Here is a 20943-nt window from a genome sequence, read left to right as displayed (position 1 = left end):
TACTCTGTAGGGCTTCAGTAAACCAGGTATAATAACCATGTGCATTGATTATAAAATACAAGTACATATATTTGTACATAATATATGTGTAATTCTGTTTTCCATACGAAGATGCATTTTTAGCTGAGGATGAGATGAAGCTACTTTTTTACAGATGGACAAATACTTTGTAGCAATCAAGTTTAAAGTGTTTATACATGTACATATTTTACAAGAAAATAGTGTTGCTGATTGATTTAAATAAGATATTGTAAATCTGGCTTATGTCTGAAACGGGTGAAGAAGTACCTTGGTAGTAAGTACTAACAGACTAATGCTATCAAAATAAATGTATCTAGATCTAGTTTATAGTATTTTTTCATGTTCTCCTATACTTTAAATATGCTGTCCATGTTAAGGAGTTAGTAATTTAACATGCTTTATTGCTTTAAGCTTAGTAAAGCTCTGTTTTAGATAGTCTATATGCTTTTTAAACCTCTGTGCCTGTTCTTCCTTATGGACTAGCCACAAGGATTTAGGTTCAGCTAAGCTGTAAAATAACATTATTCATTGCATCAGAAGTTTTTGTTCAAGATTAGAAGTGATAGCAAAGTGATTATATGAAGAATGAACACTTTATTCCCCAACAGTTTGTAAGTGTGTGGCTACACTGATGCCTGATAACAGTTTTTTAAATTTCAGTGCTTGCAGAAATGTTTAGATTAGGTGCTTTATTCTGTAGGGCTTATTCCCCGAAGAGTTTATACAACCTACACTTTTTGTTCCTTTCAAGTTTGGAATCAGAATCTGTAAAACAAGTGTCCTTAATTCTTGAAGAGCATGAAGATGCTGTAGGCTAACCAGGAACATTTGGGTATCTAGACTTCACTTTTCAATTTCTTAAGTGTTCTTACTTCAGAGTTTTCAGATGTCTTTGAAGTCCACGCTAATGCTTTGGTGGTTTTGGACTCAGAAGAAGACACTGAGTACAATATTTAAGAAAATAGTCTCTTGTATACAAGAGTATATCTGGACATAAGAAACATCTATGCCTCTATTGGCGGGGTGGTTTTGTACCATGTTTTTCAGATATGCAAAGTTGCCACTGAGCTGTAACACTGCTGCTGTAATAAAAGGTTACATGAGAAGAAAAGCTAATTACCTATTAAATTACTGTTTTTTTATAGTAGCATCCAGGGTTTTACAAGGTTAAGCTTTCTTTGTGCTTTTGAAGTACAACAGGTTCTTCTAGGTGCAATGGATATGCTTTCAGCCTTTCTATATTATGATCCTGTTTAACATTATTAAGTAGTTTCACAGGCCAGACAGGAGTCTTCAGTTGCAGTGCAGCCATCTTACAAGTCTCAAAAGGAATTGCTCCCAAATCAAAGTGAAGAAAGGTCTGATAATCTCCAAATATGAAATTTTTATATATGTCTAGTTCTACTACACATTTGTAACATAGTTAAAACCTATCAAGTTTCTTAATTTCTGTTTTAATTGCTGGATAAATTGTCATATTTAATTTAGACTTTCATGAAGGCTCAGTTAAAAACAAACAAAACCACAAAAAACAAACAAACAAAAAAAAAACCAGCCTCAAAGAATTCTTGATTTCACATGTGCAGCTCCATGACAGTGTATTGCTAATTAGAGCCATGCAATTTGTGAGCATATAATCAAATGCTACCCTATTAGTTTCTAGCACTGAATTGTTGTGAGCAGTGGAGCAAGGGAGAGGGTGCAAGGGGAAGGGAGCCTACAGGACTTCCTTCTAAAAGGGCCTTACTGCCCTCTCGTGGCACTCCATAGTGTTACTGCACACCCTGACAGCAGCTAGGATTTCGTTACTTTATTTAAGTAATCTAGATGAGAAATACCATTATTTCAGGATTTCAGGTGCTTGACTTTTTGTTCTCTAGAAGGCTGTTCCTGAAAGAGAAGTGACTGCAGAGCATCACTGTGCGTACTGCTTCACCTGCAGAACACTGGTTTTCTTTTTTTTTTTTTTTTTTTTTTTTTTTCTTTTTTTTTTCTTTTTTTCCTTTTTTCTTTTTGTCTATGAGTAGAACATCAGCATCAGCTCCTTCTGGAAATAGTGCTTATCAGTGGAAGCTAAAGTTGAGAGTTAAAAAACTTGATTTTTCTGACTGTAAAGAATTAGAAGGCTTTAATTAAAATGAAAACCTGGTGGTTATTTGAAAGTACTGTGGGGCATAAAGTATTTACTGATTCTTACCACTTGATTTTGAAAACTAATAGTAAAATAAGTACTAATTATTTATATTTTAGGACATAATCCTATACAGTGCAATAATTGTGATGCTTGATACATCTTGCAGAGCACTAACATCTCAGAATCTGGTATTACAATTTGACCTTACAAAAAAGATACCTTACCATACACTACCATCCCACTGTAATGGTGTTGCCTGGCCTTAAAAATAGAACTAAAAGAAGGCTTGGCTGGGGCACTGTCAGCTGATTTTTTTCTTTTTTTTTCTAATTAATTTTCTAATTAAGCACCATTCAAGCAGCACATACTGCAATTTGTTTAAATTCAAATGTAGTTATTTCTTGTGTTGACTTTGAAAGGACTATGTAGCTATAAGTTACTATGCCACTTTCTAGGTAGTTAATAGGGAAACTGAAAATGCTTTCCTGTTCCAATTCATAGTTGATACTTTTAGGTGTGATTTTTTTTTTTATTATTTCAGTCATAGAGTTCAGGTTTCTGAGTGGGAATTGTCTAAGTTTTTCTGCATGTAGTATAGCAGTAGTATCCATTTTAAAAACATACTGTAGCTGGGAAGGGTGTTTTGTTTGGATGCTTATTATGATTAATTGCTACCTGTTGTAAAGTAGAGGGGAAAGAGACCTGCTGGAGGAGTTGAGAGTAACATAAATGGATTAGAGAGCAATGTTTGAGGAGACACGGGCAGGACTGTGAGATGATGATAGCTGTGGGTGGAATCACTAGCAAAAAGGAGTGCAGCCTTAACATAAGAAGGCAGTTCAGTTCTCTAAAGTTACAAAAGTGTAGTTAAGAGTGATGAATGTTTTTGCAGCAAGGAAAGGACTTCATGGAACTGAAGTTTTTTGTGTCTTTGGTTGGTTTAGAATTAAGTAGAGCATTCTCAGTTAGTTGGTTTGAAATTTGACATATTTAGTGCTTACAGGAGGTACTAGATTGAAAGCCTGGGATATTGAAGTCGTCAGATACCCTGTCAGGCAGGTACAGCATGACATGAGGCACCATTTGTGCCTCCCCAAAAATGTCCTTTCATACTGCCAAGTTGGAAAGGTACCTCAGTAGGGACTGAAGGGTAGTTCAGATTTCATGGTCTATTTTGAAACAATTGGCTAACTCTGAGACTACTAACAAGGGTCTAAGTCAGTATTACTTGTGGAAATCTGCCCACTAAGCTAAGGCCCACCAATTTCTAAAGTTTCTACAAGCCTGAGTGGGTGCTCACTTTACCTGCTTCATTGTTTTATTCCAGTGACATTTCTTTTCCTGGTGCCCTTCACATAAAATAAAAATGAGGAGAAGAATGGTTTTATTGGAAGATAAAACCATCTTAACTCCTCCAACCGTAACGAGGTAAATACAAGAAAAAAGACAACACTGTCATATTCTTTGACTCCAGGGCACATCCGTAGTTGTAGCACACTTACTGATTTTTTTTGTTGTTGCTTGTCTTCCTTACGCCTTTCACTGACAAAACTGCTTCCTTGTAGGAGGACTGACAAATGGTAGTGGTCGCTATATTTCTGCAGCACCCGGTGCAGAAGCCAAGTACCGCAGTGCAGCGGGCACCTCCAGCCTCTTCAGCTCCAGCAGCCAGCTCTTCCCTCCCTCGCGCCTCCGCTACAGCCGCTCGGACATCATGCCCTCCGGACGCAGCCGCTTGCTGGAGGATTTCAGGAACAATCGTTTCCCAAACCTTCAGCTCAGAGACCTGGTTGGACATATTGTTGAATTTTCCCAAGACCAGCATGGTTCTAGGTAATTTTTGCAGTGAGGTTAATAATGTTTTACTGCACATTAACATCAAACATCCGAATGAGCCGTTGGTCGCCTCAACGCAAAGCGTGGCGTTAATGGGAGCACATGCTCTTGCAGTGACCTTTTTCTTCTCTAGGAAATTTCATTATAGGAGTAGTATAAACCTAGCTGTTTGTTGAAGTTCTCAGTGTAGAAATAGCCTCATAACTGCACTTGTAAACTCTAGCATTTAGGTATCAAAAAGCTGTTGATTAAGAAAACAAAATATCTGGCATCTGGAATTTAAAACTTTTTCAGCAATATATCATCGCATTTATTGCCACTCTTTTCATCTTTAGCACTTTTCAAATGAAAGCTAAGTATCATTTTAGTAAAATGTATCGTTATATGCAAAGGCTCTACTTTCATTTTAATAAATTTTATAGATGTTGAATGCTTGCTTTAGAATTCTTGAGGTGTCTCATTGAAACAGCATTTGATGAGAGGTTTTCCTGGTATTTACATAAAGCATAATATACCTTTTCTTGCTCTCAGATTTATACAGCAAAAGCTGGAGCGAGCTACCCCAGCTGAGCGCCAGATGGTATTTAATGAGATCCTGCAAGCAGCATATCAGTTGATGACTGATGTGTTTGGAAACTATGTAATACAGAAGTTCTTTGAGGTAAGCATAACACTAAGTGAATGAACAAAAATGAGAATTAAATGCCATAAAATCTTGATTAAATTTACTTTTTTGTTGTTGTTGTTAACATCATTGCAGAAGTCAACTGGACTTTTACCACAGAACCCAAGCATAAAACACTGCACATGTGTTTCCTCTTCTGTAGCCCTGGCTTTTTCTTTTTTTCCCCACAACAGCACAGTTTCTCTTCACACTGGTGGGATGTACATTGGTGAAGGTCCAGGCTGCGTGCTCAGGCTTTCTAAGCCTTTAAATGTCATTTACAGAGACTTTCAGCAGATGACAGGGAACATAAAGATTTGACTGATATTTTTTTTTTTTAATTTTCTGTATAATTTAATAATTGTTATTGCCTCTTGGTAACAAGTAGGCCTGAAAAATGCTCTTGCACCCAAATAAATCCGTGTGAACTTCATCCAGTGCTGTGTATAAAAAAACTCATACAAAATACACTGAGACAGAATAAATAATAAAGGGTTGTCATAAGATACGTCCAATATTAATAAAAGTCTTTAAAACAGATTTGTTTTTTTTTAAAAACTGAGGTTAAAAAAATGCATATCAAAGAGTTACACAATTAGATTTACAGGGAGAAAAAAGAAATACCTGTGTCCTGGAAAAAAGTTGGAAGTGGGAAAGGTACCTAGCATAGCGTACCTTAAGTCAAGGACCATATCAAAGTACTGGAAAATGTGCAATGAGAAATAAGATGATTGCTGTAAATGGGAATGTAGTGTTTCATGAGTAGTCTATGAAACAATGTGCTTCCTCTCTTTTTTCTACTCTCTATTCTTCTTTACAAGTCAAAAGATCCATTGGAAAGCGTGTCTGATATGCAGGATCTTGATTGTGTTCAGGGCTTAGCAATTACTGTTTTTTCACATAATGTTAAATTGAATGAATAGATAATCAATGTGAATTCCATGTTCTCATCTTAATTCTGCAGAACAGTTCTCAAGAAAAAAAAAGTGGATTAGGTCTTAGGTGTAGAAAGAGACTTAGTTTGTTATTTAGTAAGAAGGGGAAGTTGTTTGAGCTTTCTTCAGAGTCTTGTGTGACTACAGGTGGAGGGTTTGACAATTCTCAGCAGTGATGCATGAATATTGTTGCTGCCACCCATCTGATTGTCCAGGTGGTCATTTCTGTGTGGCTTCTTCTACTGTGCCAACTCAGAGCTTCTGCAGGCATCTGGAATGGGGTTATGTGTTGTTGTAGTTATTATTATTATTGATCTTAACTTGCTTCTACTCTGCTCAACATGGAACAGCACAGAAGGTTGTAATAGGAACATGAAAGGAATAAAATGGGCAGAAATTAGCTAACTGCCGAAAAACATTGGTTGAATTAAGCTCTAATACAGCCAGCGTACAAAATCATTTTGATTTTGCTTTGCAAAGCCCAGGTATTTCTAGATTTCCCAAAGTACTCATAGTAAGAATGCTCCTTCAAGACATGTGAAGTTACCTAGAAGCTACTTCAGGTGTTGAAATTTTTCCCCTCCTGCTACAGCTGAGTTGCTATTTACAAGATGCAGGATATACTGACCCATATAAATTTGAGATATCAAAACAAACCCAATTGGAATTAATACACTACAGTAATCTGTAATTCATTTACCTAGTATAATTTGACAAGTTATTTGACTTAAATATTCCTACAGAGAGTCAAGTATAAACTACTTTGATCTCTTCTATTGCCTTACAAGCTCTTGCATTTGGTAGCAGTTACATGAGTGGAATGTGGAACATTACCTTGTGTTGCACTGAGAATATGAAAAGCTTTTGGTAAATACACCCATCAAAAACACAAAGGGAAAAATAATTAAAGGCATGCGGGAAGCTTGTAAATACATCATGTAAGTGCTTACTCTGACAGGAGAATTCCAGCATGCTGGAATACATTTGTTAACAGGATATTTACTTTCTTGTAGTTTGGAAGCCTGGATCAGAAGTTAGCCCTGGCAACGCGCATCCGTGGTCACGTCCTGCCACTGGCCCTGCAGATGTATGGCTGTCGTGTTATTCAGAAAGCTCTTGAGTCAATCTCACCTGACCAGCAGGTAATTGTAAGTTAGAACACTACTTTTTCTTTTTAAAAAATTTTTTTTATTGCATCCATCTTTTTACTTGCTTAAGATTGTTGATTGTCTGTTTCATTATGAAGTGCTCTAGGGACTAAAATAGTTGTTAAATTGCTGTACACAGTAGTAAACCACTAGTGAAGATGAAGATTGTGTAGTTGGGATGTAATGGAATATTCCTTTGAGGTGGAGAAAAAAGTAAATTGTATTGTAGACAAGCATAATTTGTTTTTTCCAGAATGAAATGGTGAAAGAGTTGGATGGTCATGTTCTCAAGTGTGTGAAAGATCAAAATGGAAATCATGTTGTACAAAAATGTATTGAGTGTGTTCAGCCCCAGTCGCTCCAGTTCATCATTGATGCATTCAAAGGACAGGTAGTATGAACAGTTCATTTCCTCTTTTGCAGGGTTGCTTTGGTTTGCAGATCTTTTTGCATGATTTACATGTACAAGATAGTGTTTTATGCTTTGCAGTCAGTTTCTTTTAATTAGATAAGAAAGAGATGATACCATGGAAAATGCTGTAAAAACATGACTGTGTTGGAGATGAGGCTCTAGAAAGACCTCTGTGGATATTTTATAAATACCAATAGAAGTATTGGATTTAAGCCCAAGCTTTCTGCTTGAATATTCTGCTATGCTATTTCAGATATCCTTTATAACTTCTAATATTGCTATTTTTTATGTAATAGTAAAGTATCTGCTCTCTAGCATATATTTTTCATTAAAGTTTCCATTTTCTATTTTCTTCTTCTGTTGCTTATTTTGCAAGTCTGTCTTTCAGTATTTCCCAATCAATGTCAATCATTAAGGAAATATTTTTAAGAAATACACTAATCTGTTTCCTACATATGGGCTAGTGTTAAGTGAAGGGGAACAGTGTTTGTTTATTTGATGTTTTGTTCTGTTTCCAAATAAGTTATTAATATAAGGTTGATACTGTGCTGCAGGCTAGAAGGCATGCTGCAACTAAGTATGATTTAATACTCTGAGACAAATGTGTACTTTTATAGTCTCAAGAAGAATTATAAAAATCTTACTAACTTGGCTGTGTTACTGAATTTTACTTTAATGGATGGCCAAATGTATTTCTTTAAAATGTGGGAGATGGATATTTTAGGTTTTGTACACAACAGCAATACTTGAATTATTGTTGTACACAGTAGTAAATGGCATACTGAGGTTTCTAGGGCCAGGCCTTTTTAGATCCAAAAGCATTTATGGAGTAGATGAATGCAGTCTCTAAACTGCAAATAGAGCCTCTTGAATAACAGGTGACTTTATTTGCTGGACATCCATCCTTATCTCCAAGTAGTTATATATAAAAATATTAGCTAATTTGAAGTGGGAAATAAAAAAAAACCTGCATCTCAGTTGTGTCATTAATAGTAGATATCTTTTTCACCTGACTGCATTGGATCTATAGCTAATCACATAAGAATCTCTGTTCAGCTCTGACCAACACTGACTTTTAAATCTTCTGAATTAGTAACCAAAATGCAAACCAGGCTTCTGGAGAATCAAGCAAAAGGAATAAGCTAAGATTTTTACTGTGTGTTTTGAATCTTTATTTACAAACTTGTCTCTATAACAGGCACTTCATTCTAAATGTTGGAATGTGAAATTGGTGAAAATCATCCAGAATACTTGAACTCCTTTTTCTAATTGTCAGAATCTTCAAATTTGCAAATTAAGTACAAACTTAAGAGGAAGACTTAAAGGTGAACTGTGCTTAACTCTAGAGGTCATACTTCCAGGCTTTCCTTTACAGATAAGGAGGCTCAAAGCAATGCAATAAAAACTTTGGTTCTTATTTGTCTAATTACTGGAGTCTTTGACTCATAAAAACCATTTTCAAAACAAAAAGCATTTTTATCTTTCCCAGACTTTTGTGGAGACAAGATTTCTGATATTGACAGGCAAAACTTTTTTTTTTTAATAGAAGTAGTTGGTATGTTCAGTTCCATTTTGAACATGGCAATATTACTGTATCTGTGAACTTCAGTTTAACTTCACTTTGCAATCCTATTTTAAGGTGTTTGTACTTTCAACTCATCCATATGGTTGTAGAGTAATTCAGCGTATTTTGGAACACTGTACTGCTGAGCAGACCTTGCCAATCTTAGAAGAACTGCATCAACACACAGAACAGCTAGTGCAGGTTAGTGCATAATCTCAATTTTTAATGCATTTTACAGCTTTTTTTCTCTCATGTTTTATTCCTATTTCTTTGTTTAAGAAATAGTTCAAATGTATTTGCTTCATTTTAGTTTTGTAGACATGGATCATTTGTTTTTCTTTCCTTCCATGGTTTTAATGAAAAAAAAAATAATTTGGAAGTTGGGAGACAAAGAGAAAAAAAGCCTTTTCCTTACAGTTTTGGCTGTAGCTTCTGCTTTGTAAATGCACAGAATTAATATATTTTTAGTGCAAAGGTCGCTTTTTTTTTCTAGTTTATCTTGAGTCACTTGTGTCCTTCAGTTAACTTTTAATAACATCAGAACACAAAGGCATGTCAAACATAGGCATGTTGTATATTCTTATACAAAAAGAGCTTCCTTTCTAAAAGATTCCTATCATGGTCTCAGATCAACAAAATGAGTGCAACAAATGGCTTTGAAATTGAACAGCTTAAAATACTATAAGGGACTCAGTGTGCAGTAGGAATTTGCACACATAAAATGGCAAGAATTGCTTTTTGCTGCATACTTATTGTCTGGTTTATTGCTCTGTGGTTTCTTGTATATACAACCCTCTGGTTAAAACATAACTGTCTTAGAGAACTAAAGTTCAGGGAAGTTCTACAGCTATTAAAGAACAGTGATCTTAATTTCAAGGAGTTCTTCAAGATGATAAGATACATCAGCAGAATTCTGGTTTTACTGATTATTTACAGTTTGCATGTAGATTTTGTGGTCTGTTAAGTAATTCTTGATGCAGTATTTCTTGCATCCTTTTGTTTCTGTAGTGTTCTAATTGTGTTTTTCCCTATGTCCGTACTAATAACAATTTGAAAGTTTATGCAAAAACTGTCTGAATGACTTGGTATGAACAGAAGGAACACTGAAGTAATCTTATTTTCAGGATCAATATGGAAATTATGTTATTCAACACGTACTGGAGCATGGTCGTCCTGAAGACAAGAGTAAAATAGTTTCAGAAATAAGAGGAAAAGTTCTAGCTCTGAGTCAGCACAAATTTGCCAGGTATTGTGCAGCCTTCATGTATTAAAACTTCACTCACCTTTTAAAATTGTAGTATGGGATTTATTTATTGTTACAAAAAGGATATGGTAGGTTTCTTGTGTTGTGTAACTTGCTTCCTGAAATTTCATCTTTTTATAGAGATGAACATCTGGTATTTTATACCAGACTGGGGAAAGAGGAAATGCTCTTCAGTAGCAAAAAAAAGAATATTCCATGCGTTAATGGTATGGTTTTTGTTCACCTTGTACAAAATGCAAGGGATGGGTTCCAAGTCTCAGTGTCAGGATCTCCAGAGCCAGGTGAAAAGCCCTCCTAGAACTTGCTTGATATGCTGCTGATGGGAAACTGGGACTACCTGGCTGTCTCCTCATCCAGCCAAGCAATTTACTAATACAAAAGCTAGCTTTAAAAAGTGGTGGTTCAGGGCAAGGATTTCATGCTTTAGGAAGTCACAAACTGAACTACTCTACTAGAGTAGTTCATAGTCCTAAACTACTCTATGATTAGTACCTAAGTCATCCTTTGGTGTTTTTTACTGAAATACAGATTGCATGCCTTTTGCCAGGGAAAACACACCTCAGATTTCAGCCTGGATGATACAGTGACACTAACCTTGTCATCAACATTAACTGTAACATTATGGAGGCATTTGCTTTAATTTTTTTTTTTTTTTGTAAGGAAACCACCAAGTTGATTTGGATTTTATTTTTCTTAGCCTAAATAGAACTGTTCAAAATCCTCTCCTTGGAAATTTCTTAATTATAAAAGCAAACTTGGGACCAGAAACACTTTGCTGTGTTCTAAGAATTGATGGTCTTCCCAGCTTCTGAGATAACAGGAAGTTCAGAAACTTCCTTTAGAAAAAGAAGTATTTAGTAGTATCTATGATCTGGGCTTGCTTATCCCAAAAGTGGGAAGCCTCATGTCTGGCTTCATCTGGTGTGTGGTGGGCCCACAACTCAAACAGATTTACCTCAGGTGGCACATCTGTTCTAGTGCAGTGGAGAATCCATCCTACAAGGTCATAAGTACCAGAAAATAATTTTATTTTTTTTTAGAAGAGTAAGAGTGTAAAGTCCTTCAGTTTTTTCACTCATTGCAGACTAAAGATTTGGAAATCATCACTTGATGTGTTTACAGTGTGCGAACACCTTCAGTGGTGCGAACACCTGAACTGTTCAGATAAATTTGGAATTGCTACTTGTTACCTTATGCCACAAAATGCATTTCTCTCATTTTTCAGCAATGTGGTAGAAAAATGTGTAACTCATGCTTCTCGGGCTGAAAGAGCTTTGCTTATTGATGAGGTCTGCTGCCAGAATGATGGTCCTCACAGTGCCTTATACACCATGATGAAGGACCAGTATGCCAACTATGTTGTTCAGAAGATGATTGATATGGCTGAGCCTGGTCAGAGGAAGATAATAATGCACAAGGTATATATTTGTGTATAGTTTTATTGACTCAGAAAATACTACATTCACTTATTTTTCTGCTAGAATGCATTTCCCCCTAGGTGTAAAACACACTGGTACTGTGATCCAGAACTTGATGTATAAACATAAAATTGGAGCTTGATAACCCAGCATACATTCTTGTCTCTGAGCACTGAGGTAAAAATGTAAATCTAGATAAAAGCTTCAAAAGGTAGATTTCATATCCCCTCTTTGTGCCAGCTTTTTTGTGAAAACACTTTTAATATAAAAATGTAGTATCGTTCATCAATATTACTATAACAGAAGAAATACATTTTTTGCTCTTTATTTGGTGGTTGCTGGTATAAATATTCTGTAGTTCCCACACTTCCTAACTTACTCACCTTTTCTTTTTAAGGCTATCCAGATGTTGACAAAAGTTGGTGGGTTTTTTTGTTTTGTTTTTATTATTTTTGCCATAATTGTCTTGTAGTATTTAACAGGAGACCCAAATATTCCTGCAGGGAGCTCTGCTTTCCCCAGTCACCAACAGGGCACTCACACAGGGGGGGCATCTCTTCTTTCCTCTGACAGATACTTCAGTTGTTTTGTGAGTCAAAATCACATCTTTCCAGATACCTAAAAAATTTGAAATACATAACATAATATTCTTAGAGTGTAGAAACTTGTACTGAGAATTTTTGAGATTGCAAAAAAATTATTACAGAACCATAGAATTTGTCAGGGTTCAAAGGGACCTTTAAGATCATCTGGTTCCAACCCCCCTGCCATGGGCAGGGACACCTCCTGCTGGATCAAGTTGCTCAGAGCCCTGTCCAGCCTGGCCTTAAAAACTTCCTGGGATGGAGCTTCCACCACTTCTCTGGGCAAACTGTTCCAGTGTCTCACCACCTCATGGTGAATTATAATAATAATAAATAATAATAATATACTAATGGTTTTCTTCTTACAGATTCGGCCCCACATCACCACGCTGCGTAAGTACACCTATGGCAAACACATTCTGGCCAAGCTGGAAAAGTATTACCTGAAGAACAGTGCTGATCTGGGGCCAATTGGTGGACCACCAAATGGGATGCTGTAAAAGAAAAAAAAAAAAAAGAAACGGAAGAAGAAATGAGTTGTGAATGATCAAAACATACAACTTAACTATAAATGTTCTGATTTTTTTAAATCTATTTATTGACTTTGTTCATCCATTTGTAAAATTTTTATTCTTGTGTATATTTTTGGGGAGTGAATTATTAAAAAAAAAAAAAAGAAAAAATATCTCCAGCCCTGATCCGGAGACCTATCAGATTGGATGGCTGGCAAAGCACAGAATGCCTGTATATGATGTAATTGTATCAAAATAGCTGTCACATATTTTGTAAATTTTTACCTTGTAAAGTCACTGAAATAGTTTTTAAAGGGAAAAAGTACAGTATTCTTTTAATACACTGGCTCACAATCTGGTAGGTCTACCCAGCATCATAGCACAACAGGTTTATAGAGTTGTATATAGAATTAATCCTTATTTTTCCCTTTTGTGTGAAGTCTTTTATACCAGATGAAATTTGATCAGCTGCATTAGCATTATTTAACATGTTGAAAAGTTAAGTTGTATTTTGGTGGTTCACAACGTACTATCCAAAAAATAAATAGGGCACAGCAAATTAAAAAATGGAATAATAGAACTACGGAAAGTGTAAAAGACTTGTTTTCATCACTTGCTTGGGATACAGGTTTGTTTTTTTTTTAAATGGTGCCCTAAGGCTTTGTCTAGCGATGTATTAAAAATGCAAGTGCTGTATATACTTATATATTTAATTGTTGTACAAGGTAGAGGGATGAAAATGATGGTGGTACTTCCACTCAATAAAGTACACCTTTGGAAAAGGAGTGAACCCTGTATTAACTTTACAGTCAGTTTTACAAGGCAGGAAGAGTAGAGATTTGTATTTTTTTATTTTGCATATAGAATTGTAAGGATTTGAAAGTGTTGAGCATTTATTTTGCTTTCTCACTGTAGATGCAAAAAATAGGTATTGATGGAGAGAAAAGGGGCCACTGAAAAGTAAGCTTGATAGCTCAACATTTAAGCATGATTGATTAAATACTCAGCTTTTTTGCTTCCTATAAATATATGCATTGTATACGTGTAGTTAATAGGTGTAAGTTTACAGTTTAAAAACAAATCTCTCGTTTCGATGTTTATTACAAGCCTTGCTAATTTAGTAGTGATGCTTACCTTGGTTGTACAGATGTACATTTGTAAACCTTCATGCTGTAAATGTAATTTGTTTTACCCCTTTTTTGGGACAAAAATTTGCATTTTAGTGTATATTCATATCCCCACTCCCTTTTCTCCCCCTGGCATATAGTGTTGTATAATGTAAATTTATTTCAGCAAATCAAGAGTGATTTTTTTAAATTCTATCTTTATATGGTTTCAGAAATATGAACCGACTTTCTTTTTATCTATTGTGAGAAACATTATGTTTTGTTTATAACATAGCTGTTGATTCTGTTAATATGGGCACGTTGGGAAATCAGTCTGTTTGAATTTTAAGTTGAGATAATGAGCATAGGAAGAAATGGACTGAAATACTTGGTTATCACAGAAACCAATGCTTCTTCCATCTTAATAAATGTGGCATGATTTTTTTGTACAGAAGAGTACTGTATTTTTGAATAGCCTTCTCCCAGCGTAAAGCAAATATGTATGATACTGTCAATTTTTTTCTCTGGACATATGACATTGTAACAGTGACATAAAGATGATGTACATTTACAAGCGGCCTTATGTACATTTCCCAATGATCTTTTTAAGGCAGAATTGTGACCATATGTGTATAATTAAAATCCTTTTTAATCCTTTGCCTATGGAAATATTTTGGAAAAAAAAAAAAAGCTTACTTTGTATATTCAGTTTCTGAAAAGATAAAGAAAGTGCTTTGTATGTTGTTGAAGTAAGTATTTTGTGTAAAACATTTGTTTGGATCAACAAGGCAGTTTGAAAGCAATGTCCTGAGCACTGATCAAATAAAAGGCTGTTTATGGTAGAGGTCTGATCATGAGGAAGGAACATAGCAGTGGTATAAACTTGTAGAAGGAATTCTGTCATATTACTGTTTATATCAGGTTTACATAAATCTTAGTAAAGCAGAAGTCTGAGGCGCTACTTTTTCAGTGGTAGCGTTAAGTCAATAGGCAAATGGGAAAGTTTGATCTGGCCTACTCCCAGTTTCTGAATCTGTCAAATAGTGCCTGCATTAAATGATACAGTAGGCCTAATTATTTTTAGTAAGCACAATTCTAATTGCCAAGTAGCTTTTGCATGGGAGTTCATAAAATTCCTCTCGAGAGGTGCAGGCCCTGTCGTTGGAGCCAGAGCTTTCCCGTCCTCACACAAAGGGTGACCTTAGAGCCACTTCCTTGGACACATGAATTCTCCTCGGTGTATTTTACACTGTGTACAAATGCCATGTGCTGTAATCCTCAGAGCTGACAATTCTTGTCAACGTGTAAGAGACAGTAAGTTGGCTTTTGGGGTCGTCCAGGCAGAAGCTGATAATACCCCAGTACTTTGTCCCTGTAGCACTCATGCCATGGTGGTATTTAAACAGTCCTGTAATTGTCATCCTTAGTGCTTTCAGTATCTTGAACATACCTTCCACTTGCTCTCCTAAAACCATTTTGCACAAATTCTATCCAGGAACGTGAAGATCACTGGTTTTCCTTTCCACTATTTTAGGCTTTGGGTAGAACCACTAGAGTTTTTGCTCAAGTATCGCTTCTTGATACAGATTGTTTATGGACCAGTTTGGTTGGGTTTGATTCCAGGTGGCTCATATTGAATTAATGTAATGTTCACATGTATATACTGTAAAAATCAATATGAAAATGTGTGAATAACACTGTGTGAAATACATCTGGTCTTGTGTTTTTCCTGTAGGAAAGCAGCTATTCTTTATATTCCCCATTACACGACTTCTTTGCTCTCTGGAGCTCAGCGTTGAGAAGGTACCACTCATTCCTAGGGATCTGATACAGGGAATCAGACATTTATTGAAGAACCCTGTCTTAAGTCATCAGGTTTCCTGAGACCAGTTCTGAGCAGCTAAACTGTCACACAGTCTGGCAAAAAAAAAAATCTTTACTGATGTATAGTTGAGGTGACATTACAAGAATGCCTGGTGACATTCTTGATACACCACTGGCTCCAGGGAGGGTCAAGATTGTGAGCTGTCTCTGGCATCACTGAATCCATGCTCATTTCTGCTACTGCCCAGCACTTTTTTCTAAGCAAAAAATAAACTGAGAGTGTGGATTGGTCTAACCCCAGGAGACTGCTTTTTGGTGTTAAACTGAAAACCTGAGAGACCCCTAACAGAACAGCCACAGTATTATTGTGGCCATCAGTGACTGCTAGATCCACTGACACTCCTCAGCTGGAGTGTGGGGAAGATGGGCCATGGTGTTCAGATGGTTTAGGCTGCTGATAGAGATTCAGATACCAGTGTAGTCACTGTTCTTCCCTTTGCTCAAGCAACAGAAGCTGAGGAGATGTTTATGACTTCACTGCATAGTAGCATGATAATTAGGTTTGATTTGTCAATCAGTTCTGTGCCATGGGAATGTTTGATGTTTAGCGTAACAGCAACTAGGAAAATGTGGAAACAGCGAAGTGACAACAACTCCCACTGTGTCATTCGAGGAAGCAGAGCTGGGAGAGCAATTGCAAAAGCATTTTAAGATGAGGTGGCTGGGCACTGAAACTGCAGATTGCGTGTAGGTCCTGAACCTGGGGAGAAAACCCAGCACTGGCTCCACAGCAATGCCTTGGCTGCAGCCAGGCAGGAGCAGTGTTCCTGTGCTGAACACAGGGAGCAGCAGCTCTTTGGGTATCCTGGGAGCCACGGGTCCTTTTGTAGCTCTGTTCAGTGCTGACATCGTCCCTCGCTGCTGTTTGAGGAAGGAAAGAGGAAAACTGCAAGCTGTGTCTGATCTCAGCTGTCCCAGCCCTGTCCCTAACCCGTGGCAGGGCCGGAGCATCTGTCACTTTAACACATCCAGGGTTCTCATACCGAGCTGCTGGCAGCATTTGAAGCCATCCCAAGGTCTCATTAGTCCATGGGCAACACTGATGTTTTGATGAGTGTGTGCTGCAGGCAAGGCTTTGCTCTGTCTGAGGAGTTTCAATTTGAAGAATTTCCTGTGATTGGAAACCTGGGCACTGCCTATGCCCAGAGGCTGCTGGCTCGAGCACTTTTTGGCTTGGGTATTGGGAAACTCAGTTGTTGTCAGGGACAATGTATCCCTGTCAGAGCTCTGCTTGGTTCCTCAAGGACTGCGTGCAGAGTTGCCCTAGAGAGGTTCAGGAGCACTTCACAGATGTAGATGCTGGCACACAGAAGAGGAAATTCAAGTGATGCTGCAGAATGAGCCCGGGGTGTCAGCACTCCTGTGTGGCAGAGCCTCCCCCCTGCTCCATCACCAGAAGGGCTTAGAAACCAACACCATTGTCATGGAAACCAGCCAGAGGTCACGTCCCACGCAGAAAGGATGGAAGGATGTCCATGAAGTGTTAGCACTCCAGAGCCAGATACCTTTTCCCTGATAGTGCTGTGCCTGTATTAAGGGAAGGAGCCAACTGCTTCCCAAAGGAGTGAACCAAAGCCCAATGTTACAGCCTGTTAAGTTTCAGAAGATAGAGGCTACTGGGAAGGTACCAGGGGCAGAGAGCCAGTAGGGAAGAGCAAGGTGATGGGTTTAACAGAACTGCTGGTGCTCCTCAGTGAGGTGGTGGTGCAGGAGTGTTCCCTTCTGCACATTGGCTCCCTGGTTAGCGAAATGGCCCAGCAAATGAGATGCTTGAATTACTTTTATCAACCTTGGGGGTTTCAAACCCATCTCCCTCACTTCACAGAGTATGTCCTAACCACAGGGAGCTGGGTGGGTTTGCTTTCTACTCCTGAATTTGGGCTGGGCTTTTAGCACAGCTTCGAACCATTCGTTGCATCAGAAGCAGCACAAGATGGAGCCTGACTCCTAAAGCACACAGGGGGGAGTGGGTAGGTTCTCCTGTCAAGATCCTTGTCTCCACCTCGATTCTCCCAGACACACTTAATGCAAAATAGGTCTTGGGAGCAGCATTCCCCATCATCAACAAATCGGAAACACTCCAGAGGCATTTTATACAGCAGATGAAATCCAAAAAGACCTCTTCTAAAGACCCTCTTCATGTCATTAGTAAGAAGGAGCACAGGAATAAGCTATTCTCCCTCTCACCAGCGTTTACCCTGCGAGGCTTTTCTGCTGCCTCCTCCTCTGCTTGCACAGCACCTACCCAGCCCTAAGTATCCAGATCTACAAACACAAGTCAGGGACACGCTGCAAGTGACACAGCTGATGTACTGGATCACAGGAGAGTGAGAAACCCCTTCCTGAGCTGCTCTGAGCAGCCCTAAATCAGCTTCCTTTGCGCTTAGGACCTGCCTAGAGGGTTCCCATTTCCTGGCACAGCGCCGCAGCCCTTCCCGGCTCCATGCGGGGCTGTTCCCGGCCCAGACTGAGGTGGGCAGGGAGGTGACACAGCCCTTCCCCAGCACTACAGAGCTCGGGGGTGGAGGCTGTTGAGGGAAGGCAGCCCCCTTGGCTGCTGATCTGTCACAGGACGAGTTCAGACGGTTCGGTTTCAAACGCTGGGTTCGGTTCTGGCTGCCACAACCCGGCACCCCCAGCAGCACCGAGCTGTGCAGGACTCGGCCACCACAGGAGAGAGGGGACTGGTGAGGAACTGGCCAAGCTTGCTGAGGGCCCTCTCCTTGCAGGTCACGTTTTCTGTGTCCTCTCAGGCTGCAAGGCCACAGACCTGCCAAGGAGCTTTTCACAGAGCTGCATAAGCAGAGCTGGTTTAGGTGTCAGTTAAAGTCAGTCCCAAAATAAAAATCCACAAAGATACACAACTGCCTTGAGGGGCAGTGGAAACTGCAAGGAGTCAACTTATGGCAAGGGCAATGCACAGGGAGGTGGTGGCAGAAAGCAGCAACCAGCCTGGTCTGCGAGGGAGATGATGACAGAAAGCACATGCACAGCTCTGTGCTCTTCTTCCATGATTGCAAACACAGGCACCTTATTCCTTTTCTACCTCAGAACCAGAAGTTTCAGGTTCCCTGATGGAATAAAGATCTCTCTTACCTCCCCTATATAATCATCAGGTCCTTTTCACTAACAGAGCTGAAACAGCACCATAAACCATTTGTTTCCACCCCTTGCCTTCCCCTGGATCAGTCCAAGAGCAGAGGTTTCAAGAGCCCATCTGCTGGTACAAGTGAGGATCTTGGGGCAGGATTCAGGCCAGTTGCTTCTCCCTAGGGCTCAGGTTGGGTGAGTCTGACACAGTGCTCTTCCCTGCCCCACACCTTGGGGTATAAGGTGACTTCCAGAGGCTGTACAACAACCAGAGCAATCACTCATCAGGCAAGGATTACAGTGGCTGAAGCTGAGCTGAAGAGCTCAGGATGGACAAACTCAGTGTAAGCTAGAGTCAGTTCCAAGCCCCTGCACAAAGGGATGGGATGAATGAAGTAGAGTTCACCCCTGGTAGAGGGGGCTCCAGGCTATGTACACTGAATTCATTCAGCTGGGCCATTTGGCTCTTAAAAAGCCTTTTTGTTTGAAAACTGACCATCTGAAGTACTCCAAAATTCACATGATGTCTCCTATTTCCTTGAAATATCATGTGTCTCATGAGAACCAAGGGCTTGATTAGTCACCCCAGTTTGGGAGCCATACACATGCATGCTGCTGGAAAAGGGGCTCTCATCCAGCCGCACCCTCTGTGCCAACTCCTCCACACATGGGGAACACAAAGCCCAGAGCTCTGATCAGGGCATTAAAGGTCACCCACTCCAACCTTCTGTGAAGTGCTGCGTGGCTCCTGCTATCTGCTTCAAGAAGGGATCCTCCTGCAAGGGTCACACAGCCCCACAACACCAGCAGGGCCATGGGGTAAAACCACTTCTGTTTACAGGTAGGCACTTCCTGCTGCCTGCTCAGGTATCAGGTGCCATCTGAGGGACCCTTGAGCATTCAAGATACCTGTACAGGGCAGGTGAGCAGCACCTGGGAGCTTGCCTCAGACCAGCCTCTGCCTTCTACTGCAGAAGGACATGCAAGATGGCACAGGACACCTTAACACAGACAATGGATCTCTTCAGCTAGAAGGTACCAGAAACGAACAAGCAACTTTATATAAGTCCGTGCTTAAAAGGGGGAAGGAGGAAAGAGAAGGCAGGAATAGGGCCAAAGGGTTTGCTGGAGGTTGGAGTGAGAAGAGCTTCATATTGCAGAATAGGATGGGATGAGGGAGGAAGAAATCAAGCACAGACACACACAAATGCTCACAGGTACTGTAACCATTATGGAATAAACAACTATAATGACTCTTTGGATTATAAATACTGGGAGAAAGGGGCAGGAGAAAGGGAGGGAACCCAATGGTATCTTAAAAAAGTAAAAAGAAGACACCATTATGAACAGCAAAACTTTCCTCCCAGGCCTCCCTGTAAAGCATAGCTAATTTCACAGTCACCTGAAAACAAATCAGACTCTAAAAAGGAAACAAAGAAGTGGGAAAAATAAAGCTATTCAAATGCCTGTGCTCACTGAGGCAGAACTGGTGCTGTCCTGAGTGGGGCAGGCAGCACACAGGGCTCAGACCCAAGGCAGGACCCCAGGTCTCTCCCCCACCATGGACATGTGGGTCAGCACTGCAGAACCCCACCCCAGGCACAGTGGGGTCACAGCCCTTGCTCCCACTTTCTGTGCAATTCTTCACCCACGTATGTCCCATTCTCTGCCCCCTCCTGGGCAGATGTTCCCATGGTTGTGGTTAATCACCAACTGTGCTGGCATCATGCACAACCTGGCCTCTGCTCCAGCCTTGCTCCAGCTCCACACCTGCAGCACAAGAGCACAAATCCTCCTGGGATAAGGGTGGCACCAACCCCACTGCCAGGTGGGGTGACAAGAGGAGCTGGGCAGAGACGTTCTCCAGATGAATGCGTGAGAAGGTCTGGGATGAAGCATGAGGCAGGATGGGTGGGGAATCAAGGGGTGAATCAACACTGTGACAGCCAGGGCTGAGAGACACTGCAGTGCCTGGAGGGATATGGCAGTGGAGTGACTGCACACAGCCCTGAGACAGCCAATATCTGTGGAAATGGGTGAGTGCCCTCCAAATGCTAAATGGAGGATGATAATTACAGCAAGATGCATCCTTTTGGTTAATCAGGAAGAAAACCTGTATGTTACATCATCTGAAATTCATGGTATAATCACAATTGGTAGCAAGAGTAAATGATAAAACCTGATGTTAGCTGAAGAGCTGCATTCCTTGGAGACCCTCAGCAAGTCCTGGGTCCAGATCACACCAGGCTGAGAAAAAAACAATAGAATTTTTCACAGTGTTGCAAGGATCTGTTCTAACCACCACTTACTGAAATGGAACTAAAACCTCTGCTGCAGCCTAGCCCTGCTCTCATGCCTGCTCTGCTATGGC

The 20943-nt window shown here is 39.6% G+C and overlaps 1 protein-coding gene across 10 annotated transcripts in view; it reads left to right on the top strand.

Moving 5' to 3' along the window:
* PUM2 (pumilio RNA binding family member 2) overlaps positions 1-15309 on the top strand; it is a 68482-nt gene extending 53173 nt beyond the window's left edge. For 7 of the 10 annotated variants that reach the window (XM_030446645.1, XM_030446642.1, XM_030446649.1 and 4 more), the window contains 8 exons: positions 3721-3988; positions 4523-4652; positions 6604-6738; positions 6992-7129; positions 8790-8915; positions 9839-9960; positions 11204-11396; positions 12349-15309. In XM_030446645.1, coding sequence (XP_030302505.1) covers positions 3721-3988; positions 4523-4652; positions 6604-6738; positions 6992-7129; positions 8790-8915; positions 9839-9960; positions 11204-11396; positions 12349-12480 — 1244 coding nt within the window. In that variant the 3' untranslated portion in view covers positions 12481-15309. The remainder of the gene's footprint in view (positions 1-3720; positions 3989-4522; positions 4653-6603; positions 6739-6991; positions 7130-8789; positions 8916-9838; positions 9961-11203; positions 11397-12348) is intronic. The other 3 variants (XM_030446647.1, XM_030446644.1, XM_030446643.1) reach the window with 1 other exon arrangement.
* The last annotated feature ends 5634 nt before the right edge of the window (positions 15310-20943 follow it).

Source organism: Calypte anna, chromosome 3, assembly GCF_003957555.1.
Source record: "Calypte anna isolate BGI_N300 chromosome 3, bCalAnn1_v1.p, whole genome shotgun sequence".
Taxonomy (NCBI): Eukaryota; Metazoa; Chordata; class Aves; order Apodiformes; family Trochilidae; genus Calypte; species Calypte anna.
Note: the sequence above shows the minus strand (reverse complement) of the source record. Positions and strands in the feature narration are given on the sequence as shown.